Genomic DNA, 24,179 nt, shown 5'->3' with positions numbered 1-24,179 from the left:
CAACAAACCTATACACAGGTGTCTTCAAAACCATACAAAGTAGAAATAAATTAATCTTGGGGAGGAGGCAGTAGCAACTATGGACACCAGCATGGTGTCTTGCAGAACTGAGTGCTCTTAAACTGAGTCTTAAAGGAAACCAGGAATTCCAAAGGGTAGAAGTTGGAAAGGAGAACATTCTAGACAAGAGGGACAGTCAGTGGAAAGGCATGGAAATGAGAGCTGGAATGTGTATGAAGAGCATCAAAAAGGCCAGTATGATTGGATCTTAGAATGGGTGGAGGGGAGTTATGTCTAATAATAAGGCTAGAAAGGTAAGATGGAGCCAGGTTGGGAGGGACTTTTAATTTCTTGTCTTTAGGATAATAAGTAGGGGTTTATTGAGTATATATGGATTTGAGGGGTGGTAGTAAGAAGGTCAGAATTTCATCACTTTGGTGTTGCCTGAAATTGGTGGATTGGAGTGGAGAGGGATTTGAGACAGAGATACTAGGAAACTATAGCAATAGTGCCTGTGCGAGTGGATAGAAGGTGATTTATAGTAGAGATATCATGAAGATAGAAATGACAAGATTTAGTAACTTATTGGATATTTTTTGTGAATGAGAAGTTGAGGATGATTAAGCTAGATGACTGGAAGGGATAGTGGTGCCTTGGACAGAAATGTGGATAGTTCAAGGGGAAAGGTAGATTTTGGGGTAAAGATAATGAGTTTTGTTTTGAATATGTTGAATGCGATTGAATGTGAGATGTCTACAAAACATTTTGGAATGTCCAGTAGACAGGCAGAAATCCAGGCTTGGGGCCAGAGAAAGAGAGTAGTACTGGATATTATCTATAATAGATAGTAATTAAACACATGGGAGTTGATGAGGTTAACAGGTGAGAAACTTTAGGTAAAAAAGAAGAGAGGGCCCTGGACAGTGCCTTGGGTACACCTACAGTTAAGGGTATGATGTGGATAATGATCCCAGCAAAGAATTCCAAGAAGGAATGATTATCAGGAGAGAGCATTGTCACAGAAACTCAGATAGGAAGGTGTATTCAAGAGAAGAGGGTGCTCCATAGTGTCAGATGCTGTGGAGAGGTCAAGAAGGATAAGAATTTAGAAAAGACCATATTTTGTAGTTAAGATGATTGGTAAATTTGGAGATAATGGTTTTAGTTAAGTAGTGAAGTCAGAAACTAGACTTCAAAGAGTTGAGAGTGAGAGGAAAGGCATCAATTTTAAAAAGTCTTCTTAAGTAGCTTTGCTAAGAGAGGAGAGATATATAGGACAATAGGTAGAAGCTAGATTGCAGAAGGTTTAGAAGAGAGTGAGAGGATAGGAAGTGCAGGCAACCAGTGTAGACTGCTTTTTCAAGAAATTTGAGAAAAGTACAGAGAAATATAAGATGATAACTTAGTGGGAAGGTAGGATCCCTTGGTAGCTTTTTAAGAATGGGAGAGACCTAGGGCAGCTAGTTGTCACAGTAGATAGAGCTCCAGCCTTGGAGTCAGGAGAACCTGAGTTCAAATCTAGCCTCAGACACTTGACACTAGCTGTGTGACCCTGGGCAAGTCATTTAACCCCAATTGCCTCATACCCCACCCCTCCCAAAAAAAAGAATGAGGGAGACTAGTAGTGTTTGTAAACAGCAGGAAAGAAATTCTAGATAGAGCAGGAAAGAGGGAGTGATATGGTGGTAATCTTCTGGAGAAGGGATGAGAACAAGGGAACATGTAGAAGCATTGGCCTTGGTGGGGAGAAGTGCCATTTCTTTATCAGAAACTGCAGTAGAGGAAGAAGTTAATAGGGGATAACGTAAAGAGATTGTGAGATAAAGAAGAGGGAACTCATTTGTTTAGTTTTTCAGTTGTGTCCACCTCTTTCTGACCCCATTTGGAGTTTTCTTGGCAAAGATAATAAAATGATTTGCCGTTTTCTTCCTCAGCTCATTTTACAGGTGAGAAAACTGAGGCAAACCCGATTAAGTGACTTGCCCAGGGTCACACAGCTAATAAGTGTCTGAGATCAGATTTGAACTTAAGAAGATGCATCTTCCTGACTTCACTCTATCTGTTGTTCCACTTAGCTGCTCAAAGAGGGGACCTCACAAGGCCTCAGTTTTCCTGGTAAAGTGTAAGGTGAAATCATTAGCTGATAGGGTAGGGGAAGAAGTTGGTCTGGGAGATGAAAGGAAAGAAAAGAAAGTTTGGAATAGCTGCTATGGTGAATAGCAATTAGGGAGGAGTAAAAGGATTGTTTTACCACAGTGAGGACCTAGTTGAGATCAGATAAAATTTTGTAGTAGAACCTATGGGCTTAATTGTGTATTTCCTCTGTTTAGTAGCATGAGTAAAAACAAAGGAGATAGATGAAGGGAAAGTCAGGGTTTGATGAGAAGTCTGGTTCTTCTGGCTGCAAAGTATGTCCTTTCTTTTGCTTTGTTTAGTTATCCAATTTTCATTGACTTTTCTCCTCTCTGTGTCTTGCAGGTTGGGTGGACCAGATCCCTTGGACTATGTTAGCATGTACAGGAACTTGGGAAGTCCAGGTGCAAATGTCCCTGAACACTGGCACTACGTTAGCTTTGGACTGAGTGATTTATATGGCGACAACAGAGTCCACGAGTGAGTATGTGCCCACCTGCCCATTAACTTCTTTCTTAGCCTTTGGCTTAAACTTGTGTCCTGTTTTCTGAGGCTTAGCTTAGCCAAAGCAGCAGTGACATTGTCTGGTAGAGTTAACACCTGTGAAGCTTTGTTGAAGTGGCATGAAATTGGGCTACAAGCATTTTCTTTGTGGACCTTTTGTGTCTGTGCTCTGGTATCAGGGATCTCATGAGTATTTTGAATAGATAGTATGTGCTAGATGACTACAGAGTGTTTGTTCTCTGCCAAGATCACACTTTAGAACTACTTACCTATTTGCTTGTCAGTCAGCATACATTTATCAAGCATCTATACTGTTCTAGGCATGTGTTAAGTGCTGAGGGATACAAATACAAAAAGGAAAGATAGTCCTTACCCTGAGAAGTTAGCAATCTAATGGGGGAAGACAATACAAAAAGAAGCTGGGGAGGAACAGAAAGTACCAAGTTCCTGGCACAGGGCAGGGGAAGGGGAGTAAATGGACATCACGGAGAAGACCAGAGAAGTACATCCAGGTAGAAAATGAAGAGATGGCTGGCTTGGGTGCCCTTCTTACATAGAGGCTCTGGGAGGAGCTCTTCCCCTTTCCCTCCAGTAAGGGGCACCAGGGGTAGAAAGTACTGATGAGAGGTATAAGTATCAGGGCTGATGTGATCTTCCAGGAGATGAGGCTCCTGGGGACATGAAGGAGAAGTCCAAAGGAGTACAACCACGTGAGAAACAAAAAGAACAGAGGGATAGTGAGGAGCAATACGATAGAAAAGAAACCTTTAGATGAAAGTTGTAGACTGGATTGAGAAGAAATGTATTGTGGAGGTGAAATCAGTCAGTATTTGGGCAATTGATTGGATATGGGAATTGAGAGTTGGGATCTAGGAATGGAATGGAAAAATAATTTATGAAGCTCTTATAATGTGCTAAGCTCTCTGCTAAGCTCTGGAAAAACACAGAAAATTAAGATAGCCTCTGGATTTAGAGTTCACATTCTAATTGAAGAGATAACACATAAAGAAAAGTTCAGCTGCAAGGTTGATTGGAGGGTACCTAGTAAGTGAGAGATGCACTTTATAGAGCTTTAGACAAGGTAGATGGCAAGGTCCAGAGTCTTTAGGTTGCACTGTTAGGAAGGGGAAATCATGGTGGGATCTGGGTATTTAGGGGTCAGAGTTGGGGCTCTTAGGGGAAGTATGGTTCTAGTGTCAGGGCCCAATGGATGGTCTCCAGGTGGGCTCAGAGAGGCTTAGGATGATTGAGGAAAGGATCCCCAAAGTTTTTTGATGGGCTTCCCTCTCCAGGGCTCACAGGTCTCTGATACTTGTGGAGAGAGAAGAGTCAAAGCTGAGTCTAAGATTTCCAACTTGGGTGACTAGAGGGATAGAAATACCCTAATTGGAAATAGGAACATTTGGAGAAAGATTTGGGAGGGAAGACAGTGAGTTTTGTTTTGGATATGTTGAGTGTAGGATGCTGATGTTCAGGCAGAGACGGCTAGAAAGGAGTTGGCAATCTGACATGAGAGAGAGAAGAGATGAGAAGACACTTCTCTGCGTCTCAGTTTGTTCATCTGTACCAAGGGAATGATAATAGCACCTCACTTGTAGGGTTGGGAGGATCAGATGAGATGACATATAAAATGCTTTGCAAACCTTCAAGCGATGTGTAAGTGTTAGCTAGCGTTACTTGATCTTGGTCTTTATCCCAGTCTGTACTGCATAGTGGTAACTGGGGGGAAAGAAAAAGTTGAAATGGATCTAGTCTTACTGTCTTGGTTGCTGCTGCTTTGATGGTTTCATCAGGAATGCTTGGAAATCCTTTCTTTCATTAAATATCTAGTTTTTTTCCCCTGTAGGATTATGTTCAGTTTCAGTGGGTAGGGTTTTTTTGGTTAGCTCCTTTGCTTTCTTGAATATCGTATTCTAAGCCCTCTGCTTCTTTTTAGGGGTAGCTGCTAAGTCTTGTGTGATCCTGACTGGCTGCACAATATTTGAATTGTTTTTTTTCTGGCTGCTTGAAGTATTTTCTCCTTGACCTGGGAGTTCTGGAATTTGGCTATAATATTCCTTATAGTTTTTATTTTGGGATCTTTTTCAGGTGATCAGTGGATTCTTTCAATTTCTGTTTTGCCTTCTGGTTTGAAGATATCTGGTCAGTTTTGCTTTATAATTTCCTGAAATATGATGTCTGGGACTTTTTTTTTTAATTAAAAAAATTTTTAATCATGACTTTTAGTTAGTTTAATAATTCTTAAATTATCTCTCCTTGATCTATTTTCCAGGTCATGTGTTTTTTCAGTGAGATATTTCACATTTTCTTCTATGGGTTTTTTTTTTCATTCTTTAGACTTCATGTGTGTGTGTGTGTGTGTGTGTGTGTGTGTGTTTGCTAGGCAATGGGGTTACATGACTTACCCAGAGTCACACAGCTATTAACTGTCAAGTATCTGAGGTCATATTTGAACTCAGGTCCTCCTGACTCCCGGGTTGGTGCTCTATCCATTGCGCCACCTAGCTGCCCCTTTTTGACTTTATTCTTATGGAGTCATTAGCTTCTACTTGACCAAGTCTAATTTTTAAGGAATTATTTTCTTCGGTGAGGTTTTGTACCTCTTTTACCATTTGGCCAATTCTGATTTTTTTAAGAAGTTATTTTTTCAGTATTTTTTGTGCCTCTTTTACCAAGCTATTAATTCTCTCTTCATAATTTTCTTTTATTGCTTTCATTTCTTTTCCCAGTTTTTCCTCTGCTGGTCTTATTTGATTTTTAAAATTACTTTTTTTTACTCTTTTTTAAAAAAAACTTTCTTCAGCTCTTCTAGGAATTCTTTTTTTTGTTGTTGGGCAATGGGCGTTAAGTGACTTGCCCAGGGTCACACAGCTAGTAAGTGTTATGTGTCTGAGGCCGAATTTGAACTCACGTCCTCCCGAATCCAGGGCCGGTGCTCTATCCACTGTGCCACCTAGCTGCCCCCTCGTCTAGGGAGTCTTGTTGGTCCAACATTGTGCATTGTGGAAATGCATTGTGTGCATTTTTTCTTTAAGGCTTTGCTTATAGATGTTTTCACATAGCTGTCTTCTTGTGTTTGTGTCTTGAACTTACCTGTCACTATAGTGGCATAAGTTTCTTTTGTTGTTGTTTGCTCATTTTCCCACTCTAGTTTTTGACTTTTAATTTTATGTAAGATATAGGCTCTGCTCACTCCTGGGGAGGCAGGATAGGGGACAGGGGTCACTGTCCCAAGTTTCAAACTTTTTTGTCCTGCTGTTTTTACAGCTGGTTCTAAAGGCTTGTAAGTTTTTGATGCTTCCAAGTGGGTGTGATCCAGGGAATATGATCACGGCTCTCTGGTCCTTCCCATGTAGGGCCCCTGCTATCTCTTGACCACAACTCTATTCTTCCCTTTAACTGTCACCTGAAACTTAGTAATGGGCAATGGAGTTGCCAGATGATACCCATTCCTACTACTAGTGCTAGTACAGGGGTCCGTATTCTCAGGAATCTCTTTCTGACCAGGTGTTCAGTTCCCTTATTGTCTCTGGGCAGTGAGAGCTTCTGGAGGCTACTGCTGTTGCTGCTGCCACTCCTTTCAAGGCACAAAGCTAATGCTGCATTTCTAGCCAGCTCCCACCTCAGTGCCATAGATCTCAATCTCCTGAAGTTGTCCTGGACTGGAAAAATGTCTCACTCCAACTTTTTGTTGATTATGTTGCTTTAAATTTTAACTTTAAACCACATTATTTTAAAGTTATTTAGAGGGAAATTTTGGGAGAGTTTGGCTAGTTTTACTCAGCTGTCTTGATTCTGCTCCTGTTGCTGCTTTACTTGAGAGATTTGTAAGTGTCAATCAGTCAACAAGCAAGTCAGTCAGCAAGTATTTATTAAATGCTTACTATGTTCCAGGTTCTGTGCTAAGCTCTGGGGATACAAAGAAGCAAATACGTGGTCCTTTCCCTCAAGGAATTCATATTCTGCCAGAGACAATGTGCCAAAAAAAAATCATACAGACAAGATATGTGTAGTGTAAATGGAAGATAATCTCAATAGGGAGGAGGATTGTGGGATTGAGGGACTCAGTGTGGAACAGGAAAAACCTCTTGCAGAAGGTAGAGTTGAGCCGAATGTTGAAGGAAGGTAAGGAACACAGGAAGTGGAAGTGAAGAGGGAGAATATTCCAAGTATGATTGAGAACCGCAGAGTCCAGAGATTTGGAGCATTGTGTACAAGGAATAGCTAGGAAGTCAGTGTCACTGGATCATAGAGTAAATGAAAGAGGGGGTAGGTAAAGTGTTAAGAAGACTATGGGAAGGTAGGAACGGGCCGGGTTGTGGAGGACTTTAAACGCCAAGCAACATTTTATGTTTCTTTCAGGAGGTATTAGGTCATTGAGGTTAATTGAGTAGAGAATGGCATGGTCAAGATCTACTATTTAGTAAAATCACTTTGGCAGCTGAGTAGAGGATGGATTTGAGAGGAGAGAGATATAAAGCCTGGGAGACAAACAGAAGGCTGTCAGTATTACTGTAATAACAGTAATTTAGGCATGGGGGTAATAATGACCCACACCAAGTTGATGGATGTGTGAATGGAGGAAAGGATTGATAGATGAAAGGTAGAAGTGACAAGATTTGAAAACAAATTAGATGTGTGGAGAGAGTTCAAGTAAGGGGTTGAAGATGATACCAATATTATGAGTGATTGTGAGACTGGCGGTGCCCTTAATACTTGAGAAATTCAGAAGAGAGAAGAGTTTTGGGGGGAAAGATAAGAAGTTCTGCTTTGAATATGCTGAGTTTGAGATGTGTATGAGACAATCCAGGTCTCATGTCCAAAAGACAGCTGATGATTTAAGACTGGAGGGTAGGGATGAATAAATAGATCTGAGAATCATCTGCATAGAAATGATCATTGAATTCATAGGGGCTGATAAGGTTACTAAGTGAAAATAGTATAAAGGGAGAAGAGAAGAGGTCCCAGGACAGAGCCTTGGGGGATACCCATGGTTAGTAGCCATGACCTCTGGATGAAGATCCAGGAAAGGAGGCTGAGAAGAGAACCAAGAGAGAGGCTGTATAAAAAACTACAGAGATGTCAAGAAGAATGAGGATTGAATGAAGGCTATCAGATTTAGCAACTGAGATATCATTGGTAACTCTGGTAAGATCAATTTAAGTTTAATGATATGCAGAATGTTTAGAAAAAAGAGTGAGAGGAAAGGAAGTAAAAGCACTGCAAGTAGATGGCCTTCTCAAGAAGTTTAGCCATGAAAGGCAGGAGAGATGGAACAAAAGCTAGTTGGGATAGTTGGATCAAGTGAAGTTTTTAAAAAAAAAATTTTTATTAAGGATAGGGGAGGGCATGGGTGTATTTGTAGGCATTAGGAATAGGGAGAAATTGAAACTTTATTGGGAGAATGAGGATGATAGTGAGAATACAGGGTCAAAAAATGAAAAACTTGCCTGCTTTCAAGGAGCTTGCATTCTTTTAAAAAATTTCTTTTATTAATTTATTTTAAACTTAAATATACAATAAGAAAAAGAAACAAACTTAAATACTAAAACTTAAATACAAAATAAGAAAAAAAAACATTGCCATGTGCACAGCAGAATGTGAGAGGGGATTCAATACATTTCCATTTCAAGAAAGCCTGTATAATAAATACTATACATTATGTTCAGAGCTATTCATCTTTGCTTCCTTGTAAGTTTTCTTCTGTTCTCTGCTGTGCACTTTTTACTTCGTTCTTTTTTTCCCCTCTTCCAGGAGCTTACGTTCTATCAAGAGAGACAACATGCATCTATTTGTGTGTGTGTGTGTGTGTGTGTGTGTGTGTGTGTATACATATGCACATATAAATACTATATATATATATATATACAATATATATACACATACAGAGAGAGATACTAGTACATATACAGAATAAATATAAAATAAATACAAGATATTAAGGGAGAGTAGTATCAGTTGGTGGTATCAAGAAAGGATTTATGTAGGTGGTGGTGCTTGAATTAGGTTTTAAAAGGAGGAGAATGATTCTGTGAGGGAATGCATTCCAGGCATTATGGATAGCCCGTACAAAGATCCAGAGGAAAATAGAGAGAAGTCTAGGCTGGGCCATGCGCAGGAAATTTTAAAAGGATAGGTTGAGTCGGTTGTGAAGGGCTTTAAAAGCCAAACCAGAGGAATTTTTGTTTTATCCTGAAGGCAGTGGGGAGCCAGTAGAGGTTATTGAGCAGGAGAATGCTGTTGTCAGATGTACACTTAAGGAAAATCAATTTGGCTGCTTTGTGAAGGATGGAGTGGAGTGGGGAAGGACTTTGAGATAAGGGACATGAATTAGGAGGAGTCAAAAGTGGCACCATAGCTCTTCCAGTTTAGTCTGGACCTTCTATATATAACCAGTTTTGAACTTCTAATTGGGTTGTTTAATCAAGCTTTCCTCTCATGGGTTTCCTCAGGTTGAGGCCTTATCATTATATTGACCATGTGTTAGAGAGCAAAAGTTTGTAACTAGACATCCCAGATGCTTGCTAGGCCCTTATTCCATTGTGGTGTCAGCATAATGGGAATTAATCTTCACTGAATTCGGACCCTATGTTATAGTATTAACAATGGAGTTAAAATAGCTAACAGATGTAGGAAATGAAATGAATATGTTGGACTTTAATTTATATTTTTTAATAAGAACCTGCAAAGGTTGTTCAGTACAGCTAGCCCTGGGCCTTCCTGCTGACAGATTTATTTCCAGTTAAAAGAACACTATTTCCTGTGTGACTTAGGAATTCTGGCAGTTTGGCCTGCCTGTCACATCCTCAGTTAGGGCCCCAGAGTTCCCTGGTTAACATGAGAGAACTCATTTTAGAAGAGGCAACCTCGAATGACCAAAAGAGGACTGACCCCATCAGGGCCTGTGCTTTGACCTGCAAAGCCATGAAGCTTTCAGGCATTATTACATCGTGATGCTAATAGGACTTGTAAGGGCTGTCCTCAGACATTTGCTGAACAGTTCTTTATTACAGAAGTAAATGGTATTGTAAGGGGTATCCTACAAGATTTCCCCTTTGTCCTGAGGGCTTCTTAAGGGAAGAAAGACTTTCTTCCCTGATTTCCCAAACTTTTTATATAGGGTGGCCCATTTAAAATGAGTTCCCATTTAAAACTTATTTCAATGGGTAATTTTGCACACAAAGCTAAGACTCAGAGACAGTGTGTTCTGGCTTCAGACTTGAAAACTAGGAGATTTTGAATTGGAATTATGAGTTTTCTGGTTGTGACAAGATCCTTCAAGGAAGAAACGGGGGAAGGTGCTCAGATATTCGCTGGTGAAGTGTCTGTAATTTGTCAGAAGGTTGGTAGGGACTTGACATTGAGTCATGAAACTTTAGGGCAGGAAGAGACTTCAGAAATCATCTAGTAAAGAAAACCTTCATTTTACAGTGAGGAAAATGGAACCCAGAGAGGTAGACTGACTTGAGTCCAGGTGTCTCAGCTTTTCAATCAAAGTATTTCCCTGTTACACTAGACTTCCCTTTTTGTTTGAATCCTTTTATATCAACTATCAAAGCATTTATAAAACTCTTATTGTATGTTTAGAGCAATTAATAATCCCTACCACTCAGAAACAAGGAAGGTTTTCTTGGTTCTACTTACCTGTATACCAAGTGTAGGCAGATGCCTAGAAGTCCAGAGGATATAGGGCCTTTTGTTTTTCCCCCCTTTCCCTAACATTATCCCAAAGGCAACTTCTCTGAGAGTGCTAGAAGTTACTTCACAGCTCCCATTCACTGGAGGAAATGCTACAAGAGAGCACTTGTTTGATCAGGTGGTTTTATGAGGCTAATTCTGAAATAGTAGATGGGGCAGGTTCCAGCTGGGAAAAGCCAATGGGGAGACACTGATGATTTGCCAGGAGCCCTAAGGCCATCTTCAACTAACTTCAGCTAAGAGAAATATTATTAACTACTCTTCCCCTTGAGTTGTGATGTGTGGGAACCTGCCATGCTTGAGAGACAACTGAGTGGAATCTGCTAAGTGCTTGCTGGGACCTGTAATACTCTGGTCTTCCCTTCTGTGATGGAGTAGCTATAGCTGGGTTGATGGGCTCCAGAGGAGCAGATGGGTCAGAGAGACTCTTTGAGAACTTTAGGTAGAAGCTGCTGGGGTTCCAATTCATCAGAAACTTTAGAGCAGGAGTTCTTAACCTTTTTTTTTTTAATGTCATGGATCTCTTTGGCAGAATATTATTTTTAAATGCATAAAATATAACACAAAAGTATTACAAAGGAAACCACTTATTAAATCATCCTTAACTCTTCACTTTCTCTCACCTCCTGTATCCAATCTATTACCAGGTCCTGTCCTTTCTACCTTTCATAAAATCTTTTATATACAACCCCCTTCTCTGTTCTGACACTGCCATCACCCTGGTTCAAGCCCTCATCATTTCACATCTGGACTATTGCCCTGGACTATTGTCTTCTGGTTGATCTCCCTGCCTCAAGTATTTTCCCACTCCAGTTCAGCTCTCAAATTGATTGTACTAAAAAATGCAGGTCTGATCATGATCTTTTCTCCATAAAATTTTGATAGCTTCCCATTACCTTGAGGATCAAATATCAAATCCTTTGTCAGTCAAAGCCTTTTATAACCTGGCCCCCTTCCTCCCTGTCCTGTCTTCTCACACCTTAATCTCCCCCTTCTTCCACCTTGGTACTCTGCTGTCTAGTTCACTGGCCTCCTTGCCATTCCTCAAGACAGGACATTCCATCTATGGACTCCACATTTTCCCTGGCCATCTACTATGTCTTCAGTTCCTTTTCTCTTCATCTGTGCCTTCTACCCTCACTGGATTTCTTCATGCTTTAGCTAAAATTTCATCTCCTATAAAGAAGCCTTTCCTGATCCTTGTTAACACCAGTACCTTCCCTATTTTGATTATCTTCAGCTTATCTGATATATATCTTGTTTTTACATAGTTGGTGTTTAATAAATGCTTGTTGCTTGAAAGGTGGGAGTCATGCTCTGAAGGGGGAATCTAGTACAATCTCTTCTCTCTCTGACTGAGGAAGGGGAGGTCTGCTCTACAAACGATCCTTTGTTTGGAGCATAATGTGGACAAAAGGACATCAGTCTCTTTGTGGTTAAAAACTTGATCCAGCTCTTCCTCTCTCTGCCCAGAGACTTTCTTTAGATTTATTCTGTAAAGAGCTTATTTATTTGAATGGGTGAAGGTCTCTTTTCTCCTTTGGTTTTGCTGTCAGCCTGAGTCTGATCCAGGTAGATGATTTCTTTAAACACTGGGGATAGACTAACTTTGTTATTTGGTGTTTATTGTGGCCTTAACTACCTGAAGATGGGAAATGTTGAATGTTTTCTTTAAAAGCTTATGAATTGCTCAAACTTCTTAACATACATTTTATCCCTGAGGATTTCTCCAAACCCTCTTGCTTTTACTCTGGCACACCTAGCTGGGGGACTTATTCTTGCTTAGCTAGGGAGGCTAAGCACTGTTTAGTCCTTTGACAGGGGAAGAAGAATTCCTTCTAGAGCCAATGAGAAGAGCTTGCCTTGAGTTTCACAGAGCAAAGGAAATTCTCCACTACCATGGAGGTAGGCCTCCCTGAAGCAGTGGTCACTGGGCTTTGTCTTCCAGAGGGTGTTTAGTTTCAGGGCAGTTGTTTGTGCGAAATAATAGACCTCCCCTGCTTAAATGCAAGAGATTTAGACCACCTAGGTAGAGAGGAGTTCCCTTGGCTTGAGGGCAGGGAAGATTTGTCCTTCAGACCTCTTCCTGAAGCTGAACCTGCCACTTGGACCATAAGCCTCATTTGGAAATATTGAGGGGGATTCCTTTTCTGTTCATGGGCCAGAGAAGGCTGTCATCATTGTTCAAACTAAGGGAAAGAATTGGAGATACTGGCTATTCTATTTTGTGTGTCTTTTGATATGCTAAATTAGTATTTCTGCCTGTGTCATTTCCATGAGTTTAAGCTCAGCAGAATAGTCACATAGCAGAAGTGTTTTCTATGTTCCTACATTTAAAAAATTGTTAGTATCATTTTTATACCACCTTATTTTCTAATAGATCCCTATCTAGTGAGCCATCCATTATAACAAAGAAAGATAGAAAAGAATTTCAGCAAAATTAACAATACATCAACCAAGTTTACCATTATATATAATATTCTATGTCCATAGTCCCCCACCTCTACAAAGACAGAGGGAGGTACAATGTCATATCTCTATTTTGAGGCCAAGCTTGGGACATTATAATTAAAGAGCATTCAGTTTCAGTTTTTTAGTTCTTTCCAATTACAGTGTTGTAGTCCTTGTTTATATTGTTTTTCTGGTTCTCCTTATTTCATTTTTTATCAGTTAATATGTCTTCTCATGCTTCTCTGAATTCTTCACTTTTATAATTTCTTACTGTGTAATTCAGATACCATAATTTGTTTAGCCATTTCCCCAACTTTCTTTGCAGTTTTTTGCTACCACAAAAAGTGCTGCTGTAAATATTCTGGTGTATATGCAACTTTGCCTTCTATCTTTGACCTACTTTGGGAACATTCCTGGCAGTGGTGTCTTTGGGTCAAAGAATATGGTTGTTTTAGACACTTAGCATAATTCAATATTACTTTCAAGAATGGTTGGAACAGGGGAAGCTAGATGGTGCAGTGGATAGAGCACTGACCTGGAGTCAGGAGGACCTGTTTTCAGATCTGGCCTCAGATACAACACTTACTAGATGTGTGACCCTGGGCAAGTTATTTAAACCCATTGCCTAGGCAAAAAAAAAAAAAGAACAAAAAACCCCCACAATGATGAGAATTATTTAAGGAAAAAAAAAGAATGGTTGGAACATGGCTCCACCAAATGCATATTAGTGTGCTTGTCTTTCTATGTTCTTTTTGGAATTCACCATTTCTATCTTTTGTCATCTTTGTAAATTTGCTGGGTGTGAGATAAAACCTCACAGTATTGATGTGTATTTCTCATATTGATAATTTTTTCATATAGTTGTTAAGCTTGAAGTTCTTTTGAGAACTGTTTGTTCATATCCTTTGGGGATTGGCTTTTGGTCATATATATTTGTGTTCCCTATATATCTTGGATATCAGACTAAATGTAAAGATCCCCCCCCCTCCCATTGACCCCTTCCTTTGGGCTGATTTTGTTTGTGCAAAACCTTTTTAGTTTCATATAATCATATGATGTTTGGGATCACCTCTATCCCTTTTGTGGTTAAGAATTCACCTCCTAAAATTGGAAAAGAGTATGGCAGAAACTAGGTATAGACCCAGATCTCACACTGTATACCAAAATAAAGCTGAAATGGGTTCATGACTTAGATGTAAAGGCTGATACTACAAGTAAACTGGGAGAACAAGGAATAGTTTGCCTATCAGATCTATGGAGAACAGAAGAATTCATGACCAAACAGGAGATAGAGAAAATTATGAAAAGCAAAATAGATAATTTTGATTACATTAAATTGAAAGGTTTTTGCACAAACAAAGCCAATGCAACTAAGATTAGAAGGAAGGTAGAAAATTGGGAAAGAATTTTTACAACTAGTCTCTCTGATAAGGGCCTCATTTCTAAAATATGTAGAGAATTAAAGCAAATTTATAAGAATACAAGCCATTCCCCAATTGATAAATGGTCAAAGGATATGAACAGACAGTTCTCAGATGAAGAAATTAAATCCATCTATAATCATATGAAAAAATGCTGTAAATCATTATTGATTAGAGAAATGCACATCAAAACAGCTCTGAGGTATCACATCACACCTATCAGTTTGGCCAACATGACAAAACTGGAAAATGATAAATGTTGGAGAAGATGTGGGAAAATTGGAACACTCATGCATTGTTGGTGGAGTTGTAAAATGATCCAACTATTTTGGAGAACAATTTGGAACTGTGCCCAAAGGGCTATAAAAATGTGCATACCTTTGATCCAGCAATAGCAGTCCTAGGGCTGTATCCCAAAGAGAGCATACAAATGGGAAAAGGACCCACAATGTACAAAAATATTCATAGCAGCTCTTTTTGTGGTGGCAAAGAATTGGAAATTGAGAGGATGCCCATCAGTTGGGGAATGGCTGAACAAGTTGTGGTATATGAATGTAATGGAATACTATTGTGCTATAAGAAATGATGAACAGGCTGACTTCAGAAAAACCTGGAAAGACTTGTATGGTCTGATGCTGAGTGAAATGAACAGAACCAAGAGAACTTTGTATACAATAACAGCCACGTTGTGCGATGACTAATATTGATAAACTGAACCCTTCTCAGCATTACAAGGATCTAAGACATCTCCAGAGGCCTCGTGATGGAAAATGCTATCCACATCCAAAGAAAGAACTATGGAAGTTGAATCGCTATCATTTTTTTTCTCTTCCCGTTGAGTTTTGTTTCCTCTTTCTGATGGTTCCTCCTATTGGCTTTAATTTTTACTTACAACTTCACTAATGTGAAAATATGTTTAATAGGAATGTAAATGTATAGCCTATATCAGATTGTGCGCCGTCTTGGGGAGGGTGGTGGGGAGGGAGGGGGAGAAAAATTTTAAACTCAAAAGCAAATGGAAGTGATCGTTGATAAATCAAAATAAATTAATAAAATTTAAAAAAAAAAGAATTCACCTCCTAGATGCCCGTCAATTCGGGAATGGCTAAAGAAGTTGTGGTATATGAATATAATGGAATACTGTTGTGCTGTAAGAAATGATGAGCAGGCAGACTTCGGAAAAACCTGGAAAGACTTGTATGGACTGATGCTGAATGAAGTGAGCAGAACCAGGAGAACGTTGTACACAGTAACAGCCATGTTGTGCGGTGACTAACTCTATTAGACTTAACTCTTCTCAGCATTGCAAGGATCTAAGACATCTCCAAAAGTCTCATGATGGAAAACACTCCACATCCAGAGAAAGAACTATGGAGTTTGATTGCAGATCGAAGCATACTTTTGCTTTTTTTCCCCTCTGTTTTGTTTTGTTTCCTCTTTCTTGTGGTTCCTCTTATTGGTTCTAATTCTTCTTTACAACATGATTAATGTGAAAGTATGTTTCATAGGAATGTATATGTAGAGCCTATATCAGATTGCACTATGGAAGTGATTGTTGAAAACTAAAAATAAATTAATTTTAAAAATAAAAAAAAACAGTTCACCTCCTATCTGATATTATTTTCTAATTTAAAAAAAATTTTTTTTTTTGCTTTTTGGTGAGGCAGTTGACATTAAGTGACTTGCCCAGGGTAACACAGCTAGTAAGTGTCAAGTGCCTGAGGCCAGATTTGAATTCAGGTCCTTCAGACTCCAGGGCTGGAGCTCTATCCACTTTGAGACCAGCTGTCCCTATTTTTTTTTCCCCCTATTTTCTAATTTTTAAAAAAAAGTTGTGTCCTTTAATTTTCAGGTTACGTACACATTTTGAACTTGCTGTATATTATGTTGGTGGAAACCTAATTTCTCCTAAACCAGGGGTAGAGGACCTTCGCCTCAAGGCCACATGTGGCCCCCTGGTTTCTCAAGTGGAGCCCTTTGACTGAATCCAAACTTCCTCAAGGCTGCAGGTTCCCCACCCCGTAAACTGTTTCTAGTTTTTTTCCCCCAGCAATTCTTGTCAAGTAGGGAGTGTTTCCCCAAATAATTTATGTTCTTATTCCGTCCTTCTAATAACATTTTATTTGGCATATATGGCTAATAGGTGTCATTAAAACCAGTAAGCAGAGCTTACCTTGAGTAGTGACAATGAAAAACTTGGGCAGTACTTCCTTAGCTGGTTCTAATAAGAAATACTACCTATAATCACTTTTTTAAAAATCTTGAAATCCCTTAAGTAAAATCTGATAATAACCTTGTCTGGTATGTGGGGGCCCCTTAACCGTATAAGGTCATAGGCAACTGCTTTTATGTTTTTCTTCTCAGACTGCCCAAATCCATGGGCCTGGGGATTTGTACACTCTCCCGACTCAAAAAGGCAGAAAAACCGTGGCTTTTAAGAAATCATCAGACTGAGTCCTTTGTCCTAGAACTCGCCTCTACAGCTTACCTTTCCACTTAATTCTCCTTTTGGATGCAGCTTTGGATTCAAAGTCTAGTTCAGTTAGCCCCTCAAATACTAATACTCGACCTGCCTGTCTTGTGGGATTGTGGTTGCTAATATTCACCCTTGTTGAATGGGTATCCTGATTCTGGTTCCTGATCTTGGACTCCAGACTTAAGATTGCTTCCTCCCTTTGGATGAGTCTTAGGTGTTCATCCTTGTTTCATTTCTGGTTCCTGCCATTTAGCTTTGATCTCTCTTCCTGGCTTCAGTTAGAAAATTATATTTTTCTTTCCATTTGTGCCCTGAAGAGGAGAAGATCACATGAACTGTTAGTCAAGTTTCTTTTTTGAATCTTCAGATACATCAGTTAATCAACAAGTATTTTATTAAGCACCAGTTTTGTACTGGGCTCTGTTCTAAGTTCTGGGGATACAAATTCAATGAATGACATAATCCTTATTGCAAGAGTTTATATTCTATGGGAAGTATATATAAAAGTATACATGGAATAAATACAAATAAATACAAAGTAGTTAAATACAAAATAGTTTGAGATGTAGCAATTAAAGGAATCAGGAAAGGGTTCATGTAGAAGATGGTGTTTGAGCCATTCTTAAAGGATGAGAGAAATTGTGTGAGGCAGCCATTAGGAGGGAGTGCATTTCAGATGTGGGGATGGGATGGCTAGTCCAAAGATATGGTGATGGGAGATGAAGTATGTGTGAAGAACAGCTAAAAGGCCAATTTGGCTGGCTTACGGAGAACAGGGAAGACTAGATTGGGTCCAGTTTATGAAGGGCTTTTATAAGCTAAACGAATGAGTTTGTATTTGGTCCTAGAAGCATAGGGTGCCACTAGAGTTTATTAAATATAGGGTAGTGACATGGACAAATCAGTCTTTAAGGAATACTACTTTGGAAGCAGTATCTGAGGCTGAACTGAAGGTGAGGAGAGACTTGAGACAGGGAGACCAATTATGAGGCATGACTTCTGTTGTATCAAACCATTTCATCACTATTTATTGAGTATATGCTATGTGCAGAACCTTGTTAGGTGCTGGGGAAAATAGAGAAATAGGGAGCTAAACATTTATTTGGAAATTAGGTGATGCATACATAGGAAAGGGATAGAAGTTGGTGCTAGTTTATAGGAGTTTAAGTTTAGAACTGAAAGAGACCATATATAGAGAGTCAAGGCCTCTCATTTTATGGATCAGGAGACTAAGGCACAGAGAAGTTAAGTGACTTGCCTAGGATCACACAGCTAAATAAGTCTCTGAGGTAGAGTTTAGATCTAGGTCTTTCTGATGTCCAAAACCAGTGTCCTCTCTATTTACACCATGTTGTCTCTTAGTTAAGGTACTTCAAGAAAGGGATTTCAACAGTTAATCATGTTTGAGAACCCTGATCCAATTAATTTTCCTGAAAGAATGTAAGCTGCTTGAGGACAGGGATTGTCTATTTTATCTTTGTATTGGAAAGTAAATATGAGTTTTCCGTATAGTTTGTTGGTTTTGTCCTTTTGTAACCCATACTTGTTTCTTCCAAGCCACTGAGGAGAGTTTATCTGCTATCAGATGCCAATGTTGTCTTTGATGCTGGAGTTACTTACAATTCCCAAGGTCATGTCTCCTTGTTATGTGAACAGAATAAAGATTCTAATAGCCAGAGCACATCCAAAATAATACTGATGGTATAACTGAGTGAACTTTGGAAAAGGAACAAGAAATAAATATGCTCCTTGAAGTTATGCCCAGCTTCAACTTGGATTCTACTTCCTTTGAGGAATCTACTGTTGTATCTGAGAGAAAATTTTGTTTTGGTTACATTTGCCCCCTAAAACCTTGGTAAAAGAATTTTTTTTTAAACGTCAGAGGACTTTATGTCATAAGAAGAGAACCCTATATCCCAGTTTTGGCAGGATGATGGTAGCCCTCAGGTTTCTGGGCACCTTTTTTTCCCCCCTCCCTTTCAGCCATTTCTGAGACTTTTAAAATTTTATCTTCTTCCTTTTGGATAGCTACCTTCTTTTCTGTATCTTGTCTCAGAGGCTATGCAGTTGGTTTCGCTGGTTGCTGACAGGGAGTTCTCCAAGGCCACATCTCCTTTCCTTTTCCCAAGAGACAGACACTTTTGTTGAGTACAGATTTAGTACCAGACTTAGCAGTAGTAATTCTGTACTCTAACATATAGACTCTCTTGAGTTAAAATATTCACCTCCCAGCTAAGCTAGCCTTGCAGTCAGTTTGAAGCCCTATAAGTCAGTTACTAATGTAACTGTAATGTAACGTAAGCTGATCTTTGGATCAGCTAGGTGGCACAGAAGTGCTGGGCCTGGTAGACCCATCTTTCTGAGTTCGGATCTGGCTTCAGACACTTACTAGCTGTGTGACCTTGGGCAAGTCACTTAATCCTGTTTGCCTCAGTTTGTTTATCTATAAAATGAGCTGGAGAAGAAAATGGCAAACCACTCCATTGTCTTTGCCAAGACAACCCCAAATGGGGTCATGAAGAGTCAGACACGACTGAAAATGACTAAACAACAACAATAAAACTTTTGGGTTTGGTATAGGACTGGTGGCTGTCTTCAGTGCTAACTTGGCAGCCAAAATTTAGGGCATGTCTGTGCCCTCCAAATATAATGACTTTGCCAATTCACATATACTCAAGGCATTAGCATAGACTTGTTCTAGATTCTTCTGGGAGAGGATGGTAGTATGATCTCCTCTCTGGAGCTAGTCTAACTCTCCAGAGCATGAATGGTGGTCATCACACAATTTGCATGAGTACTTTTTTATCTTTGGCCTTCCCCTGCCTCCAGGGCTTCTTTGTGCTCGATTACTTTACCAATATTAGTTATGTTTTCTGTGAATAATGCAGATGGTAAATGTTGGAACCACTGGCAATATTCAGTGGTTGAATGTTTCTGAACCCACTTATGAGACTAGAGATCTGCAAAAACTTTTTTTTTTGGGTAGCAACTCCTGAAGCTTTCTTAGCATGCCACCTATACTGAATTTTCTGAACCACATTGTTGCTGAATTTTCTAGAACTTGAGAACTTTGAATAGCAGTTTGGTATTTATTGGAGGTGTGGTAGAAAGAGTTTTAGGGTTGGAGTAAGCAGAGATCTAGGTTTGGATTCCACCTTTGACCTTTGTAGCAGTGTAGCTCTAAGCAAACCACTTAAGCTCACTGAGTGTGCTTCCTAATTTTTAATAATACTGGTAATACATACCTTGCAGGATTGTTGTAGGAACCAAATGATAACGATATATGTAAAAGGCTTTAAAAACCTTAAATTGCTTTCTAAATGCCAGCTATTATTACTGTTGTCATTAGGAAGGGAGAAGTGAGTAGAGTCAGAAATTCTGGATTCTAGTCTTGGCTCAATCATTTATAATATGTATAACTTCAGATAATTCATTTTATCTCTTGCTGACTCAGTTTCCTTGTCTACAAAATAGGATAACAGTAATCTGACTATTTAACAGAGCTGTTCTGAGGATCAGATAAAATACTGGCTATGGAAGTGCTTTGAAGACAATGTGGTCCATTAACCATCTGCAATTCTTCATTATTATTTGGGCTGTGTCAAAAGATTGGTTTTTTTTCTCCTGATGGACTGTAGTAATCCATGTTTATGTGTGTTTGCACACACAATAGTTATTGTAACACTTAGTTATTATTAAAATCTGTGCTTTTACTCAGTCATCGTAGTGTATAGCTGGCTATCTGAGGTGCAGAATTTGACGGTCTTGTGTCATAGTTTATCTTCTTCCCTGTCCTTTGAGTGGGTCTGGAAAATTGAGATGAAATCTGTTAAGGAGCTTTAAGGTCCTTGGACAAATGTGCTGCAGGTCCAGTACCATTAGTACAATTGTCATGGGATAGTCCAGATGCTTTACCTGGATGGCATTTTCTTATATTAAGTAAAGCCCAAAATCAATGGGTCATAGGCTCTGCGATTGAGGGCTCTTTGTGGTAAGAGAGATTGAATTTGCTGAAGCAGGCATTGATCAGCATAAAAATATAATACAAGGTGAAGGAAACTGGGGCTTATGTAGAAAAACAGTTTTTAACAGCAATATCAGGTAATCTCTAGGACCCTTTGAGCCCAACTACCAAAGAATATCTTCTCGTTTGTCTAAGAGGTGCTTCTCTAAAACCCAGAGGAACATTTTGGTTGTAGTAAAAATGTGGTTAAAAATAAATGGTGATAAAATGATGCCCCCTTCTTCTGGGAATGCCTCACCCTTCCAGCATATCAGGTTGCAGTTTTTGTTTCCTTTCTTTAGCCAGGCTTTGTGGCAGAGAAATAGGACTGCAAGCCTAGCAAGGACATCCTGAAAGGTAGGAAGGGACTTTGGGGTTTCAAGCTTTATAAGAAAAGAAATAAACACTATTGGCTGAGAGTCACCAAACCAGATCCATCAGTGGGAATTTAGGCTAGTACTCTGCCTCATGCTCCTTACTGAGGGACTTGAGTCTAGCTGTGGATGCTGTGCCAAAATCAGACTTCCTAAACTCTGCCTACATTGCAGATTAACATAATTTAAGAAGTTTCTTCTTGTCTTTCTGACACTTTACTTCCCTAAAGGAGAGCAAGTATCCCTGTCCAACACTGTCCACCATTACCTTAGTGTTAATGTTTCTGAGTAGCAAGGAAGAGAGAATATTATATTATCATAGGAGATAGCCTCATTTTGAGAAGACAGTGTTTGTGAGGGGTTTTTTGTTTGTTTTTGTTTTTGTTTTGTTTTGTTTAGCTTTGTGTAAGTAAAGTATGATTATGAGGCTTCTTCACCTAAAGAGACTTATAAAAAGAGGCCTGGACACATTTTAGTTATATTATTAAGTCCAGTCTCAATGAAGAGAATATAATATATTATCATAAGTGAAATCAAAGAAGTGATTCAAAAGGTATTTTCAGACCTCCATCGATGTGAAATGTCAGCATTTGTGTGAGGGTCAGAGAAGCTAGAAGGGAAAGAGTGATTCTCTCGACCCCAAAAACTGAAGCAATAACAGAATTTCCCACAGAAAATTTTGTTTGGAGGTTATACTCTGAGATTGTTAGTAACTTAGGAGAAGGATCATTGCTCTTTAATGCCTTCTTATCTTATTTGTCTTTAAATGACTCTGTGTGACTATCTCTCTTGATGGCAATGGAAATATTACTACCATTTAGCATTTACTCAGCTACTACAATGTGCTAGATGTACAGTACACATGAAAGGCATAATCCTTGCCCTCAGGGAATTGAGATGCTGAAAAGATCCATTGGCCTTCACTTTATTTCAAACTTCTTTTTTGTCTCTGGAACTGCTCACCTCTCAAGTCCTGGAGGGTAGTTGGTGTAGGGATAGTAGTTGTTGAACAGGAGTGGTCCTTTGCAATTTGATCAAGAATAAACATCCCAAAGCCTATTATTGGAGGTGAAGAGCAGCAGCAGGTAGTTTTTTTTGGGGGGGGGGGCCGGGGTCATCCCTTATTTCCTAAATCAGACTTTGTCCTAGTTAGGTATTTTTCCCCTAAGGCCTTTTTTTTTCCTCTTTATTCAAAGCTAAGATTGTGAGCTCTGACAAAGAGCTAAGAAAAGCCTAACTATGTTTACTTGTCACCCCATCCCTGTGAGTTCTAGGTATTACTACTGCCATTTTACAAATGAAGAGAGGGTAAATGATTTGCTCTTATAGTCACATCCGCTCTGGTGAGTGCTTGGGGGGCAGGATTTAGAACACAGGTCTTTGCTCACTATGAATCCAGTGTTCTTTCTATTATACCATACTGCCTTTCGTGGTGTATGTGAAACAGTGAGAAATTACTAGGCAGTGAACATACAGTTAAGAGGCAGCTGGTAGCTCAGTGGGGAGAGCACTGGGCCTGGAGTCAGGAAGACCTGAATTAAAATCTGGTCTTAGGCGCTTACTAGCTGTGTGACACTGGTCAAGTCGCTTAACCTCTGTTTGCCTCAGTTTCGTCAACTGTAAAATGAGGATAATAACAGCACTTACCTCCCAAGGTTGTTGTGAGGACCAAATGAGATCATAATTGTGAAGTGCTTAGCATAGTGACTGGCACATAGTAGGCACTTTATAAATGCTGGCTGTTATTACATAGGAAAATATATTTATTCTGTGTTACCGTCCAAAGCCACCTGAAATTCTGTCTTTGGCTTTTCTTTTAAAAGTTGTATTCAGTGTATATAGACATGCAATTCTGGTCCTTTTGCTCTTCATATTGATTCATATTTCCTTCTTCATATTTATCATTTATATGATACCATAAAATTATACTATTAGACTAATATGCTATAATTCATCTATTCTCTGTTAAGCAGTTTCCATGTTTTTTGCCATTATAAATAAAGTAGCTTTGAATATTGTCAACTGAAAGGTCTCTTTTTTCCCTTTTTAGCATATATTTAAGGAAAATCCTAGCAATGGAATCACTAGATCAAAAGACATGATGGGTTTTATGATTCTTGTTGCTCCAGAATGTTACACCAATCTTCAGTTCTGCCAACAGTGTATTAGAATACCTCTTTCCCTGCACTCCTGACAGCATCGAATTTGATTAAAAAAAACTTTTTTTTGCTACTTTTGCCATTCTGCAGGGGATGGTACTGATGATACTAAAGGTTATTTTTATTCACATTTCTCTGATTTTTGGTGAATTTGAGAATTTTTCCATCGATTAATGAGTTGAATTTTCTCCTTCAAAAGTCATTCATGTCCTTTGACTTCCATTGGGTAGTGTGCTTTAGTCTTTAAAGTTCTGGTTCAGTTTCGTCTAGGTTCTGTGCTTAGTTTTTTTCTTAAACCTGAATGTCCCACTGGGGATCATCGTGCCGTAGTATCTTCAGGGAAGGGTTTGACCAGCAAGTTGACTTGCTTTGGGATTAAATAGCATTTTGGCCTTTCTGCTTTATAAAGAAAAGACCCTTGATTTCAGCTTTATGAAATGTCAAAATCAAAGAAGCTTCTCTCTCTTTAGAAGAACTGGACCACACCTGGATTAAGCTGTCCTGAAGGTCCAAAGGGCAGTTCATTTTATTTGTTTAGCTAAACCAATCCCAAGAGTGACTGCCTTACAAGCTTGAATAATGTGGTGGGAAAGTGGACTTAGGTTTGATGAAGAATCTTGAAAAACATTACATTATTGCATTTTAGCAAGGCTGTGTTATTTGACTGCATATGGCTCCACAGAAAAATCAATTTAACAAGACTTCGTTATCAATAATTACTACTTTCCTAAATCTTTTTTTCTCTTTAATAGCCAAATTTCAAGTGAAAGCATTTTATTACTTATCACCTTTATTTCTTCTCAGTCCCCTGCATTCTTGGCTTCTGACCTCCTAACTCCACTGAAACTGTTATCTTCAAAGTTACCAAAGGGGGAGGGGTCGGAGCCAAGACGGTGGAGTAAAAGCAGTGGCTTGCTTGAGCTCTTCCCCAAACCCCTCCAAATACCTGTAAAAAAAATG

The 24,179-nt window shown here is 39.2% G+C and overlaps 1 protein-coding gene across 2 annotated transcripts in view; it reads left to right on the top strand.

Annotated features, from left to right (window-relative positions):
- Nucleotides 1-24,179, top strand: part of SUFU (SUFU negative regulator of hedgehog signaling) — a 133,799-nt gene that overhangs the window by 6,807 nt on the left and 102,813 nt on the right. For both annotated transcript variants that reach the window (XM_020967505.2, XM_020967501.2), the window contains exon 2: nt 2,479-2,613. In XM_020967505.2, the coding sequence (XP_020823164.1) occupies nt 2,479-2,613 (135 nt within the window). The remainder of the gene's footprint in view (nt 1-2,478; nt 2,614-24,179) is intronic.

Source organism: Phascolarctos cinereus, unplaced genomic scaffold, assembly GCF_003287225.1.
Source record: "Phascolarctos cinereus isolate Bilbo 61053 unplaced genomic scaffold, phaCin_HiC Scaffold_3;HRSCAF=262, whole genome shotgun sequence".
Taxonomy (NCBI): Eukaryota; Metazoa; Chordata; class Mammalia; order Diprotodontia; family Phascolarctidae; genus Phascolarctos; species Phascolarctos cinereus.
Note: the sequence above shows the minus strand (reverse complement) of the source record. Positions and strands in the feature narration are given on the sequence as shown.